At 41.6% G+C, this 15554-nt stretch overlaps 1 protein-coding gene across 2 annotated transcripts in view; it reads left to right on the top strand.

Annotated features, from left to right (window-relative positions):
* atrx (ATRX chromatin remodeler) overlaps positions 1-15554 on the top strand; it is a 41989-nt gene that overhangs the window by 12771 nt on the left and 13664 nt on the right. For both annotated transcript variants that reach the window (XM_042493202.1, XM_042493203.1), the window contains 11 exons: positions 244-381; positions 767-942; positions 1038-1155; positions 3104-3234; positions 3495-3589; positions 3704-3843; positions 4928-5078; positions 5230-5330; positions 6180-6288; positions 7265-7442; positions 7542-7733. In XM_042493202.1, the coding sequence (XP_042349136.1) occupies positions 244-381; positions 767-942; positions 1038-1155; positions 3104-3234; positions 3495-3589; positions 3704-3843; positions 4928-5078; positions 5230-5330; positions 6180-6288; positions 7265-7442; positions 7542-7733 (1529 nt within the window). The remainder of the gene's footprint in view (positions 1-243; positions 382-766; positions 943-1037; positions 1156-3103; positions 3235-3494; positions 3590-3703; positions 3844-4927; positions 5079-5229; positions 5331-6179; positions 6289-7264; positions 7443-7541; positions 7734-15554) is intronic.

Raw genomic sequence — 15554 nt, 5'->3', positions numbered from 1 at the left:
TGAGTCTTTTAAGCATGACTGGTTAGTGTTCAAAAACAATTTGCTATGATTGGCCTTAAATCTTTGCATTCAAGCTGAACTGATCATTGAAAGATTAAAAGGGGGAGGAGAAGTCCAAAATACATCACTTTGTTGTTACACTACTTTCCAGCTTATAATGAGTGAATATGTATTTTCAAATATGTCTCCACCTATACATTACTGTGATGAGCTTTTCTTTTTCTTCTCCTTTATTCTCTCCAGGTCCAGATTTGGTAATCTGTGATGAAGGTCACATCCTGAAGAACGAGGCGTCTGCTGTGTCCAAAGCAATGAACTCCATCAGGACGAGGAGGAGGGTTGTGCTGACTGGAACGCCTCTGCAAAACAACCTTGTTGAATGTGAGACTCCATTGTTAAATTTTATGTGTTTGTGTAATCCTAATTTAATTAGATAGTCTCATTGTGATTAAGTTATTTTTTTATGACTTGAATAGAAATATTCACAAGAATATAGTCAACAAAACTGAAAAGGGAAACCATAGCAACACAACTACACAATAAAAAAGCAGTTATAAAAATAAAAAAAAATAAAAAAAGTCTAAATAAAGATAATAAAGTCTCTGAGGGGAATGTAAGACTCTAGTGTGAGGTTAGTTTGCAGTTCCTTTCGTTGTGCATTATACCGTAATCCAGTTCTGCCAACATCAGTGGTTACAGATGGGACATCTGAGGTCAAGTGTGGTTGTGGATGTCTCATCTGAAACTGTCGTTATCTCCTCACCAGACCACTGCATGGTGAACTTCATCAAGGAGAACCTACTGGGGTCAATTAAAGAGTTCAGGAACCGCTTCATTAACCCCATTCAGAACGGTCAGTGCGCAGACTCCACACTACAGGATGTCCGGATTATGAAGAAGAGAGCTCACATCCTCTATGAGATGCTGGCCGGCTGCGTCCAGGTGAAAAAAACTGTCTAGAATAGTTGATTTTTGTTCTTTTTTGACCTCCTTCTCTTTGCTTCCTATGACAAGTGATTTATTTTTGACTCCCACAGAGGAAAGATTACACGGCTCTCACCAAGTTCCTGCCTCCCAAACATGAATACGTGTTGTCTGTCAGAGTCACTCCGATCCAGTGTAAACTCTACAGATACTACCTGGAGCACTTCACAGGTGAGAACCATGATCAAATCAACAGGAGCTCAGAGCAGTGAAAATGGCAGTGCCACTTGCTCTGATCTTCTTGGGTGTTAGGAGCTGCAGAGCCTCAAGGGGCTGCTAGCAGAGCTTAACAGTGTCAGGTCTGACTGCCCAGACAGGGATTAAGTCGAGTCTCAGACTAGAACAAAATTCAATTGAGAATTTCACTGGAAAACATGCATAGACTAGGACAAGGCTAAATCGTTCTGCTGTTTCTCTTAAAAGTGCTCTCTTAACTGGATGTCTTTTACTCGGACAAGGTTTTTAGATAAGTGGAAGGCCTTTCTGTTTCTCTCGCTTTTTCATGCTGCATTGTTAAGTCGTTTAGTGGACTTTCCTCTCAGAGTGTGTGGCCCGGGACATGTGTGTGTGTGTGTGTGTACGTGCGTGCGTGAGTTAGAGTGGCAGCTGGCAGAGTGCCGCAGGCAGGGTTTAAGCCCAGTTTCCCACGTCTCCCTAATGAAGAGCTCTGGGAGAGAGAGGGAACAGAGGGTGGGGGGTAAAAGGGGGGAATGTGGGGGCATAAAGGAAAGGGAAAGAAATTTAGAGAAAGGAGGGGCCAGAGGTTTTACTCCAAAAGCGAAAACAAAGAACAGGAGAGCCGGTATGTAAGAAGAGCAGTGATTGGGGGGGTTAGGTGTTACGTGCTGTGGCTCATTAGGCCAGGTTGTGCACAGGGCACAGCACCGTAGTTGTGACTGTGGCTTTGGACCTCCACAGTGGTGTTTTTGGACCCAAGACAACCGGTCAGAGTGGGGAAAGGCCGCAAATGTTTCCTCCTTTTGCTGCTGCTTATGTAAAAGCTAGGGTAACTTCTGACCCCTGTGGGTCAGTGCAGTTACCATTACTTTTTATATCAGACTTCATAAGTTATAGTTCTGGATATATATCTGACACTCGATGCTTAGTATGATTTGATTTTGTGTACCTGACTCAGAAATAGGCCAGTCAAGTCTGATATGGCTGTTTCAAATACAAATAAAAATACTGAATATATTTTTATTATTATTATTATTATTATTATTATTTTTACAAGTTTAAACGAGCTGCTCTGCACACTGACTAGCAAAAAAAAAAAAAAGGGACCGCTCAACTTGAAGCAATTTCAGTCGACTGAGGGGTCGCCGACTAATGATTTGAATCTCAGCCCTTGTTTGTTCAGTGTCAGGTGGTTAGGGGCAGACATCAGTGTTAAAGGCCCATACTAGTACACCCTGTGCCCCCACCACGTAGCTTTTACCCCTCTGTTTTGCGCATTCACAACTAGGGGTAGGTTGTCCCGATTTGTTTTGGGATTTAGGGGTTGGGCAAAGTGTTAGGGCAAAGTGAAGCACACCTGAGTGTTATGAGAAATTATTGGCAAGAAGGCTGCATAAGCAACAAAAGAAACCTACAAATGTTTTTTTTTCTTCATTATTAAAGACTTAAAAATTACAAAACCATTGTATTATCTTGGTTTAATGTCATTTCTCGTTTGCTGATTTCTTGGTAACTAACTAGCTTTACTAGTTTGAAGTTTTTTTTTCTTTTTTTATCTCTAATTTGATGATTTGTTTGATCGATTGATTGCATGTAGCTTTATTTGTGAACAATTCATTAGCGTACTGGCACCCTCAAATGGCTGCCTGTTGCCCACGCAAGCGAATGATCATAGCAGAAGACGGCATATTCACAATGTCCAACACCAGTCATTTTATGTACTGATGGTGCATCGAGGTCTTGAGTGGTTGTCCCATTTCACAGGGGAATATTCCAACCACTTCCCCTTTTCACTCTGTTCTGAGGCACAAGGTGGCATCTAAAAATGAGGCACTACATTTTCCACGAGTCTGTATGTATGAAGAGATTGAGGGCACGCTTTCAAGTTCATAATGCAAACACACATCCATCTTCCTCCTCACACTCTTTCCCTTGTGTGCAGGTGTGGGGAATGCTTTGGAGGGGGGCCGGGGCCGCACAGGGACCAGACTCTTCCAGGATTTCCAGATGCTCAGCAGAATCTGGACCCATCCCTGGTGCCTTCAGCTGGACTACATCAGTAAAGAAAACAGGGTAGGGCTGGGGAAGACAAGACTAAACCACACCAAACACTCACTCCAAAACTGGGAATAGCGCAAATCACACACACTGCGGGAGAACAATAGAATCATAGTGCTGACAGGTCATGCACCAGAGGAGATCAACACACATATTGCCACTACGGCAAAAAAAAAAAATCTCTTACGCATCATTTCTGCTACCCACAATCCAGCTCTAAGTGTTTGGTTGTCCTATATCGCCGCAGAGACTCACTCGAGCTTACTCTGTTGCAGGGTTTCTTTGACGAGGACAGCATGGACGAGTTCATCGCTTCAGAAACAGACGAATCATCCATGAGTATGACCTCTGAGGATGAGAAGTCCAAAAAGTAAAAAAAAAAAAAAGATCTTGCTTCCCTTTCATTTCATTTAACTGCCGTTTTTTTCTTGCATCTGTCACTGTCGCTGACCCCGTCTCCTCCATCATTCCTCCTTCCTAATAGGAAAAAGAAGCAAGGAAAGGGAAAAAAGAGAGGTTCTGATGACTCGGACAGTGATGATGTGGAGGTCATCAAGGAGTGGAACACCAGCTCGCGGGGCAAAAATGGAGAGGGTCGAAACAGACCAGAGCCTGTGGAAGAACGTAAGTTTGTTATACATGTGGGAGCATTATGGGAAAGTTGGCTGGGTTTTAGAGAGACCAGAACTGCATGTACAGGAATATCTGGGATGTTTTGTCTCTGCTCAGAATGATAACTCTTAAACCTCACTCATATTTAAAAAGGGAAAAAAAGCCTTTTAATACTCATTTCCATTTCTAATTAGGAAGAGTAGTCGCTTTGTGGAAGCCAGCCTAATTATTACAAGCTCAGTTTTTGTTCCTAGATGGCCTGAAAAATATCCACTGAGAGATGATTGAGCCTCTCAGCCAGAAGTTGGACAAAAGATACAGACTTTAGGGACTAGTTTTTTATGACGACGACAAGCAGTGCAATGTCCTAAATTGTGAATTAAATTAGAGCTGCAGCGATTAATTGATCAGTTATCAACTATTAAATAATCAAGTGATTTGATAACAGATGAAGGAGTTTGAGAAATGAAATTTTAAAGGGGAAAGAATCTTCTTGAATGTTAAATTTGGGTTGTTTTTTTTTAAACTCCTTTATGAAAATGAATTGAATATATTTCAGTTGGGAACAAAACATTTCAAGATGTGATCTTGGACTTTGGGAAACAGTAACTTTTATTATTATTATTCTTAACATTTTCTGAACCAAACAATTAATCAGTTAATTAAGAAAAAACATGACACATTAATTGACAATGAAAATAATGATGAGTTGCAGCACTAAACTGACTGGTTTAATGTGAAAAAAAAGAAAAAAGTTGTCCTTTATGGTATATGCTGTATTATGGATATCATTTTGTTGTTAAATCTATAATGTCATTTTAAAATGTGTGAATAAGTTAACCCAAAAGTAAAAAAAACAAAAACAAGAATGAGCAAATCAGCGGGCATTAGGGAGCTTGACTAAAATTTGAGGAAAATCAATTAATTAAGGACATATTTACTTTGGCAATTAACATCTGCACACACCGCAGCTGAAGTGTAGCAGAGAAACGTGTAATAGTGCAGCTCTGTTTCGGAAGCTTGATGTCTATTACTGCTTGTTGTGAGACCACTGACTGCCTGAAGACTAATCTGTCACTTTGTGTATCACAAACAGCTCGGGCCACTAGCTCGGCACCAGGGAGTCCCACCCCTGACTGGCACAAGGAGTTCGTCACTGAGCCTGACGCCGAGATCCTGGAGCATTCAGGAAAAATGATGCTCCTCTTTGAGATCCTGCGAATGGCAGAGGAAGTAGATGAAAAAGTGTAAGTGTGTCTGCACTTTATGTGCAAAGAAAGTCTTTTTGGCCTTTTCTCTTATAAAGTGTTGGGTTGTTGGTGTTTGGGTTAATCACAGAGTGACATGAAACTGTGATAAAGTGACACTGGTATATCTTCTATCCTCATCCATCCTCAGGTTGGTGTTCAGTCAGTCTCTCATCTCTCTTGACCTGATCGAGGATTTCCTGGAGTTGTCTTGCAGAGCTAAAGATGAAGAAAAAATCTCTCCATACAAAGGTCCATTTCTTTAGTGCAGCCTGTCAGGGCCTCTTATCCAAGACGTTTTCACTGTACCCAGTTGACATGCCTGCTAGTGTGTTAACCTTCACGTAATGAGATATCTATGATCAACCTCCCTCTTAATGTTATGATATGAAAGGCTGCTTATAGTTTCATGATGTGCTAAATTCACAGAGCAATGTTCAATATAAGAACCCAGCTACTAACTTATGGAACTCAAGGAGCCCAGTTGTCTGTATCAAGGTCATTTTTGTGGTTTTACACTGTAGTTTTGAACTGACTTGACTGAATGTGAAATATAAAAAAATGCTGACATTAGCTTTGGAAAAGGCTGAAGTATTTTCATACAGAGATGCAGGTTTCACACTCGTAAGACAGCCCACATGCAACATGTATTCTTGTACGTGCTGGAGTGCTTATTATCCTTAAACACACACAGACCCACACACACACCGCCGCTGGTGTAAGGTCATGTTCCTAATTAAACTCCAGCAGCTGTTTTTACTTTCATTTTGAAAATGATTAGACCTTGACTTTTTATTCCACGAAAAAATGTTTGCTCAAGGGTTTGTAATTTGTAATGAAAAGATCACAGTGCAGTAATTGGAAACATACTGAAATGTTGGTTATGAAGGCTGGTAGGGGGTTGGCCATCTTGAAGGCTAAACACGGCTGGCCTCAAACCAACACAATCATCTATCTGCTGTCTGCTAATACCCAAACGGAGTCTTTTTGACAAGAAAAAGGCCTAGTTAATGGTGACATGCATTTTTTATGTTTTGTGGAGCATAGATGTACATGTTAAATAGTCATAGAAGATTTCTAAACTATGACATTTCTGTGTAGGTGAAGGCAAGTGGTACAGGAACATTGACTACTATCGCCTTGATGGCTCCACTAATGCTACAACCAGGAAGAAGTGGGCTGAAGAGTTTAATGACACCAGTAACACAAGGTAATATACTTTTGCTTACTTATGGTCCCCTCCATTCAAAAATGTGTTTTTCTGATTTTTATGTCCCTTTAAATGTCTGATCTTGACTATACTGACTTGTATCAGTGCAAAGTTTGTCACTTATGGGGTGTTTTCACATTCCTCTACTGAAGGGGGCGATGTCTTTCCTAAAATCTGAGATTCAAACGTATGTTAGGCAAGATACATTAGCTATGTCACTAATACCAAAGCCAATCACGGTCTAATACAGGAAACAGACATTGATGAGGAAACAGACTTTGACATAACACGGCAGAGAAAACAACCCTGAAACCTCCAGCACAGAGCAGACTTGTCAATACAGAGTAAGAGTTAGCATTAGTGTGGTTAAAGTTTTGATAGAAAACAGGGTTAAGTCTGCAATTTTTGGATGTAAACATACCCTGAACCTCCCTTCCTTCGATGACTCCTGCTGCACTCAGCCTCTTTACAAAAGTTTATCCAGTCAAATGAGACTTTGGGTGACTTGTTTGCCACACTGGTCGTATAAAAGCTCACTTCAGCACTTGTGAGTTGGCATACTTAACAAAGATACTTAACCGAGCACTAATGAGTGTTTGGATATCAGTAGGCAAAAACTTTGTTTTTATTTTAAAAGCAATACTGCAGAGGTCAAACTCATTCATTTTTCTGTACTGCTGACCGAACTGTGAGAGAGGTGTGTGTGGACCCAACACTCTGCACAGCAGCACACTCCTCTGTAGATCCATATTGTGCTTAACTCTAGGCCCGCCCACTTTTTAAAGATCCAGTTAAATGCAAAGGATTTGATTTAAATCCCTCTTATAGCAGGATACAACTCAAATATTCTTTTTCACTTGGAAATACGTTACAAGACACTCTAACTTCCATTTTACAGGGACTTAAAAATATAAATGGTTCTGTTGTATATTGAAAAGCACTAACTCACCTCTTTCTCACCTGCTCTCTTTCCCAGAGGTCGTTTGTTCCTCATTTCAACACGAGCTGGCTCACTTGGCATCAATCTGGTGGCAGCCAACAGAGTCATCATCTTTGACGCCTCCTGGAACCCCTCCTACGACGTCCAGAGTATCTTCAGGGTGTATCGCTTTGGCCAGATCAGGACTGTGTATGTGTACAGGTTCCTGGCCCAGGTGAGATTATCGAACTGTTTTTGGTCATTTCTGTAAAAAAAAAAAAAAGCTGTAGTTATTCTTCTTGGCTGTTTTCTCATTTCATTCTCCTTTCTTCAGGGTACGATGGAGGAGAAGATTTATGACCGCCAGGTAACCAAACAGTCTCTGTCATTCCGGGTGGTGGACCAGCAGCAGATTGAGAGGCACTTTACAACAAACGAGTTAGCAGAGCTCTACACCTTTGAGCCGGACTTGCTGGATGATCCCTCAGAAAAGAAGAGCAAGAAGGCCACGCCCTTGCTTCCTAAGGTAAGAAATGTCATGCACTTTCTTCATGTTCGCCTTCTATGCACCTAGATTGCTCAAACATGCTTCTAAGTAGGACTAATCATATTTTTAAAATTAAATTCAGAATAAATGATACATCTTATTGGGCTTTGACGAACCATTGACTTGGATTTCATGGTTTTCCTTTGACTAATCCCCAAAGGAAATGCAAAAAAGCAGGCTAAAACCTATTAACAGTAGTAAAATAGTCTTTTTATTCCTTTAACAAACATGGCACAGAAAGGCAGTTTGAATGCCAAGCTTGTTTTTCCAAAGTTGCACCAAGTAGTATGTTTTTCCTTTTGAAGTTTAGCACTTCAGTGATAAACTGTTATTTAGATGCAGTGCCAGCTTGTATCCTGTTTGGCCTTTCCCGGATCTTTCTATTTCTTCTCGTTTCCTTTCATAATCCTGCGCTCGCCTTTTCTCCACTTTATGCAGGTGCTGTGTCACTATTTGGGCCCCCTGGGGTTTAATAAGAGCACACAGCCCTTACATGGGCCATCCAACCCCGCACAGCTGCACAGATTTGTGTGTTTACTGCTATTTACTAAATAGTCTTCTCATTGCAACACTGCTTCTGCCCTGCTATAAACCTGCACTCCTCTTTTTTCTCTTTTTTCTTTAATTCCTTGCTGTCTTTTACTTCTCTGTTGATCTTTGAATTACTCCCATCCTTTCCCACTCCTTCCCTTTTTGCAGTCTCTGGGTTTATTCAGATAGTCTTAAGTGGTTTTACCTCTTGGTTTGACCTGGGTTACTCTGCAGAAGTCTGTAAACAGAATGGATAAAAGAAACACTGTATATCCAACTCGGTTGCTTTTTCACCAGAAAGTGGAGAGGCCTTTCAGTGCACCTTAATGGAAAATCTGTTTTCCATTTACACTGTCAAAAGATCTTTGTCACTGTTCCCTTTGTGGGTATTAACAGGTAAGAGTGCTGCATGAATCCGCTCAGCCGGCAGCTGATATCATTGCGCTCACCTTCCATATTTCTCCAAACCAGAGGTAGCCGGCTTATGGTGCGGCGGAGCACAGTTGGAGATTTGAAGAGGAAAGATGTGTTCATTGAGCCGCGGCCTGTTAGATGTGTATGATCTTTAATGAGCCCAGTGACATTTATGTGACACAGTATTAAAGACGGAGAGGCTGACAAGCTCTTTAACAAGCTGACCTGTTTTGGCCAGGGGGTTAACTATGATGTGGCAGCAGGACTGCAGTATTACGGAAGGAATTTGCCGTCTGGAATGATGTTGAAGATGAGTCAGACACCCTCCATCACTTTCAGCCAACAACGCTCTGCACAGAAGGAGAGAATGATTCGAGCCAAGGCAGAGGGAGTTTTGTTCTTCTATTTCTAAACTCTTCTCACTGGGAAGTGCTGTTACCCCGTCAGAGAGCGGAGATTGCTTTAAAACTCAGGTCACGCAGGCCGCAGAGGCAGTGTTTGATATTTGTGCTGAAATGTATTTTACTGCTGGAAAGATGGTTCTTTAATAAAACTGGGCTGTCTATGCAGTAGGAAAAAAAGATACTTTTGAAATAGGAGCTATGTAACCAGAGAAAAAAGGGCTGACATTTGTTTTTTCTTATGAGTTAGAAGACCTACAACTTTCAGATGGCACTGCGCTGCTCCAGACCAGTGAGCGCTCTGCTGGTGGGAGACGTAATGCGAGCTTGTCTATTTAGACACAGAAAACAATATGGTGGCCAGCTGGTAACAAACAATCTTGAATTGCAGTTTAACGGTAAGCTGATACATGTTTCTGAAAGCCAAAAATCGAAATTGAAATTCAATTCATTCCACAGCCCTACAATACAGTAACATAATCTTGGTTTATGGCTGATCAGCACTGCCTAGTTTTACCTTTTGATTGGAGTTTAGTCTGAGTTTGAGAAAGAGAGAGAGAGAAAAAGGCAGCCCACTCCCTCCCACCCTCCCTTCTGTACTCTCTGTCTGTGGTGGCAGCAGATGAAAATGTATAGAAGTACAATTTGTAGTTTTGAGCAACAGCCCAAAAGCAAATTTTGCCTCATCCAGTGGATTTGAGCAGTAAACATGTGGGCTGGTAAGATGAAGAGAAGTTTGAGGTTTCCTGCGGTCATGAAACATTTGGAAAAATAATAGAATTTCACAATTGTGGTTTCCACATCAGTGAAATCAGTTAGTAAAAACTAGTTAGTAGACTTACCCAAAAAAAACACTGAAAATTTAATAGTGTTTTTATAGTGTGTAATAAAATTGTTACAGTAATGTTTCATGGATAACCTTCAAAATATTGTAACATGACAGCAAATTTATTTTCTGTTGCTGTCGCCGAAACATAGCTCTGATGTGGTCGATGTGTGACGTGTTTATTGTCACATACGTTTCTTCATTTTCTTCCCTGCCCTTTGTCTCTCCCTCCATTTATTCCAGCTAGCTGAAATTATGTTTGAAACTGACATGACATGAAAAACATCTTTTCAAGAAGATGAGTTTGATTTATTTTTCAACTCAGCTTTAGCTTGTGTCGAGCCTTGTAGCAATCACTTCCACCTACTTCCTGTTCAGTCCCCCATTATGTCAGCGACCTGCCAGTATCCTGGAAAGGTTATTTTTGCACCACCCTCATTTGTGTCTTACCTTTATCTCCACGTTCCTCCCCCTCGTCCTTACTGTTGTCCTCACTCTTGTCCCCGTCCACCATTTTCCCTACCATCTTCACGACCATCTGTTGCCCTGACTCACCACTCTGCCTCCGAATTTTCAAAGTAGTTTTTCTTTTTCTCCCTCTGGCCTACCCTGCATGATGAAGGGTCATTATTTAAACCCCTCTCTTAAAGATGTCTCTGCACTCTTCAGAGAAACTAATTGGAGACAAAGAAAGCAGGAGCACTTCCTCCTAATGACAAAGAACGTCCTCACAGTCCAGACATGAGAGTTTGACTCCCCACCCACCCATCCTGAGACACCCTCACCTACTTCCTGTTCATCACACTCGTCTCTTCCATCTAACATGCGGCCACTTGTAAAATGAGCAACAAGTTTTTGGACACTTTTTGTACAACTCTGCAGCGCTCTCTGCAAATGTTGCTTCATTGTATGCTGTCGGTCAAGCCGGCATGCTGTGGTCATACCTCACTGTATGTGCTCTCAGCAGGTGATGGCTGCAGTGGTCATTAGGCTCTGTGAGGTACATTGAAGGCTGTGGGGAGGCTGCACTTGAACCACAGTATAGACAGGAGCAGACTGGAGCAATAAGCCACACCATGCTTGTCTCATTAGGGATAGGAAGTCACTTTGACCTTAAAAGAAAATCCCCCCTTGAATCCTCTAAGCATTATATATCACCCGTCGGTGATGTTCAGTGGATTATTGGGGTTATTTTGTGCTGAAAGTTTTGTGAATTAGTTTTCTGGTGTAACCAACCTCAGCTTGCCCAATCTATTTCTACTTGGGTATGTGGTTTCTCATACTTCCCAGAATGCTTTTTTCCAGTTTTCAGAAAACATGCCTGAACTTGTTTCATTACAGGTGGAGAGAGCACTAATGATAGTAACAGCAAGGGACCGAGTTGCTGCAGGAGAGGAAAAAGCAAGAGCCATGACGCTCGTTGCTGCTTCCTGCTCTGTGAAGATATTGGTGTCGCTGCCTCATATATGATGAATCTCTGTATTTGGGGTGGGGATCACATGGTTACTCCATATATTGTCCATGCTAATGATGATACCATGATCAAGTGATTCTGAGATACTTGACACATCGCAGCACAATCATGCTACTAATGTAACTGATGATGACAAAATATCCCCGAAAAGGTATCAGGCGATCCGAATATCAGTAATTATAGTTATATATGTAGTTCTACAAATCGTGATGTTGATGTAAATGAAATGTAACAGAATGATAACTCAATAGGTTGTACCTGCAGTGTTCGCAGTGTTCAAAAAATCACTTGAGGGTCTGAAAAGTTGCTTATTGTAACCAGAAAGACAGCAAGTAGGCAATACTTAACAGCTGTAAAGAAAAAAAGATGCGCAGGATTTATAACACAAGACAAAACAAGAGCGTTATTGCAAAACAGAATGCAGCAGAATGATCTTTTTTTCAATCTTTTCTTTGTACCTTATATATCTGGTATTCTCTCTTAAACAACTCAGATGAGACACAGTGGGTCTCATCTTTGATTTGAAAGATGACGGTGCCTCTCTAATTTGTTTTCCCCTGATGCCTGACTCGGCACTGTTTGCCATTTTTCCCCTGTGAGTTTCTTCTTCACCGTATGTTGGTTAACTTGCGTTTACTTTATGTATACTTAATGTATCGTTAACGTATCGCAAGAGCAAGTCATGCAGTATATTCCAATATCAATGTTTTGTCTTTCCCCTGCTTTTAGACTTCATCATGCAAAGAGATGGTCACTGTTTGTTACTGATTTTATTGGACTAGGCTCTGGTTTTTCATTGTCAGTGAAAGATTTAGATCAGTGTCCGATAATTACACAGCTTCTGAAACTCCCTCCCCCCACACCTTTGCAACACTGATATTAGGGGTCTGTGTCTGACACAATTGATCGAAACACTTGTGATTTGCGACATGGTTGTATAAAACATCGTATGAGCCACTTCTTTTCCAGCATTACCAGGCTCTTAGTCTACAGAATATTAGAAACGGCCGAGCCTGGCAGCTGTAAGCCGGGCTGTCAGTGGACTGTGGGGAACAGCTCTTTACATCAAATTTGAACTGAGCTACACCTCTCCACTCCCACACTTTCTGATCAACTACTACAGCCAGTGCACAGCCTACTTCCCACGTAAGATTTATTCAGAAACTGATTTCCATTTTTTTTGACAGTTTCACCATTATACTCTGACTCCTTGTGAATCCCTCCTGACCCGTCCGTCCAGCTCCAGCTGGCTGGTTCTTGTAGCGAGCTCTTGTAGAAATACGCCCCCCTACTGCTGCTAGCTGAGGCTTGTTTTTATAGGAATGTGGTATGTTTATTGTCTTTGTTTAGCCCTTTGTGACATGCGTGATTTTGTTTCTTTGTTAATTGACTGACAGCTAGATAAACCCACTGACTTGTGTGCAGCCCCTGGAGGGTGTAAAGACAACGTGGTCCTGAGGGCAGGGGTGGCCTCCTGATGTCAGGCACAGCGCCCACAGTTAAGTGCATTTCTGCTGAGAAACTGTTCAGAACAGGCCAGTAGGGTTATGTGTATCATTTGTGTGCAGCTGGGGGGGAGAGAGTTTTGACTGGCTATGTTTAGGTATTGCAAATATCTCAGCCACTCGCATTCCTGCTGATGGGATCCTGTTTTGGCCCCCTCTGTTGCTATGGTTAGCGCACCTGTGAGTCAAAAGTAGTTTCTGGCAGAGACAGCCACTTTGAATACATTCAAAAACTCCAGAACAACTCAACTATTTGCTGTAGTTTGACAACTGGGGATCTCTGTCACTTTGCCGCTTCAAGGCTCTTTTTTTTAAAATTAATCCATGTGTTTTTTTATTACCCATAACTCTGTATTATTTTCTTTTTATGTTGGAATCCTATCAGATATTTTTTCTTCCAAGCTCCTTAACTTTCATTATCTTGCACATTCAACTCCTCGTGTTTTTTCTCTCTGTTAAGTAGGGGTTTATTATTGTGGCAATGACAGAAATAAAATACTGTGACTGCAGAAGTATGGTTAAAGCAGTGTCTACACAATAAGTGACCGTTTAGGTGCAGGAAATTGGCTTAACATTGTTGAGAATGTTCTCAGCTCAAGAAAATATCTGATAATGCGGCCAAAAATCCTGCCGGCATAGAACCTAGAGCTATTAATGCAGGCGGGTGTTTAATTGCATCAGACCTTTTACAGTTCAGCGTCACCTAAAGTCTATTGGTAAAGTACGCGTTGGTGCCTGTGCCAAGTAGTAAAATCTACATGAGGCCCTCTTATGTCGACTCCCAAGTTTTCATCTTTCTGATGTGAGAGCTGCTGAATTTGAAAACTGCTTTACATCATTTATGGACTGCTGGCAGTCAAGACATTTTCATAATATATATATGTACAAGAATTTGGCTTAAGGAGGGCATAAATTGTTCTCTCAATGAAAAGGCTTTCATGCAGTGGTAAATGTCATGCATGTTGGATGCCTTGTGTGATCAGTATAGTACTTCTTACATGAAGTTTTTTTGCTCTGCTGACCCTGTTTCACTGTGTTTAGCAGTCAGCTGAAGCCAAGACTTCCAGCTTAGAACTTGTTTTACATTAACAGCACATTTGCAAACCCTTTGTGGAATAAAAGTGCTGGTTAGAAACAAAACAGCAGATTATAAAGCCCTCGTTGACACTGAATCTGTGGGGATTCTTTGGTCTTGAGCTTATCCTCAGACATGGACATCGGAATAAGTTTAAAAACAGAGTAGGGCCATTGAGGTGTGACTTTGTTGGGATTGATTGGGATTGGCTTGGTGTCAGATGTTAGCTGTTGCTGCTGTCCTGAGTAGCAGCACCAATAGAGTATGCTGATCCAGGAGGGAACTGGGGCGACCCCCAGTCACTGCAACTACAAATAGAATCTAATTCTTTGGGAAGCACTAAACCGTCAATGCTGACCTCAATTACCTCCATGTTTACTTCTAACGACAGTGTATTGCATGTGATGTTTTTGTTCAGGACCCTGACCAGTTTACACTGGAATCTAATATTGGTGACATTTAAAAAATAATGTAAGCAGCCAGACAGAAGACCTCAGAGCTCAGTAATAAATCAGAATTGAGCAAACAGTCTTGCAGTGTGAACACAGCCAAACACACTTTGTGATGCCAAATGCCAAAACTCTTCCCCAAATTTCACCTCCAAGAAATCCTCACCCTGCTCCCTATATTTTTTCTCGGAGGGTAAAAAAAAAACACAAGTCGAGTTGAGTGGGATAATTTACTTCTTTTTGCCCACCCAGCGTCTCTGACTTCCTCTCGTCCGCCGCAGTAAAGTGATAGGCTTTAGCATGCAGCTCCATAAGGATGACAATAGCCCAGGTCAGTTTACCGACAATCATTAGTGCTGGCTTGCACACACAGATTGAGTATGCTGGGATTGGAGATGGACCGGACCACCCCAGAGCCATTGCTGGTGGGGATTACTTGGCTATCCCAGAATGCATCAGATCCAGTGGGAGCTGTACTGTCATTTGACCTGCAGCTCTACTGACCGTTTACTTGGTCGACAGTCAAAAATGCTCCTCTTACACACATTTAAATCACACCCACGCACATTCTTTTCTGACACGTTGCCGTTCCATGTACAGTTTAAACTTTAGTAGTTAAAATTACAGCATTAACCCAAAAAATAACTCCCATGTCTGGTATGCTTTTATTAAGGCTGTGGCTTTGTCAGAGGAGGTGAATGGCTGGGGTGTTTATCACAGTTTGACAGATTCTGTCTATGCCAGCAAACAGGCAACAAACTGCCAGCTCTTGTTGTGGACTCGAGCCTGTTGGCTGTAGTTGTCACGGACTTAAAAATAGTCCTGCTAAATCTGTTTCATTAGGAGTCAACTGCATGCTGTGCAAAAACATTTCAGGAATTGGTTTCTTATTTCCAACAATTGAATTTCTAATTCCGTGATGCAGAGGACTGTTTGTTTTTGCGTCATTTACCCCTTTTCCACCAAAATTAGCGAATGTACGTGGGGTTTTGTAAACGTGGATATAACTGCTAAAAATAGGCTGTAGACTGCTTTCCCATTGCCAGTAGACCAGAACTGTGTACATGGCTCTGCAGCAGATGAGTGTATCTATCTGTATGTGTGGGTCTTTTTGGTGTGTCATGT

Source organism: Plectropomus leopardus, chromosome 9 (assembly GCF_008729295.1).
Source record: "Plectropomus leopardus isolate mb chromosome 9, YSFRI_Pleo_2.0, whole genome shotgun sequence".
NCBI classification, from domain to species: domain Eukaryota; kingdom Metazoa; phylum Chordata; class Actinopteri; order Perciformes; family Serranidae; genus Plectropomus; species Plectropomus leopardus.
Note: the sequence above shows the minus strand (reverse complement) of the source record. Positions and strands in the feature narration are given on the sequence as shown.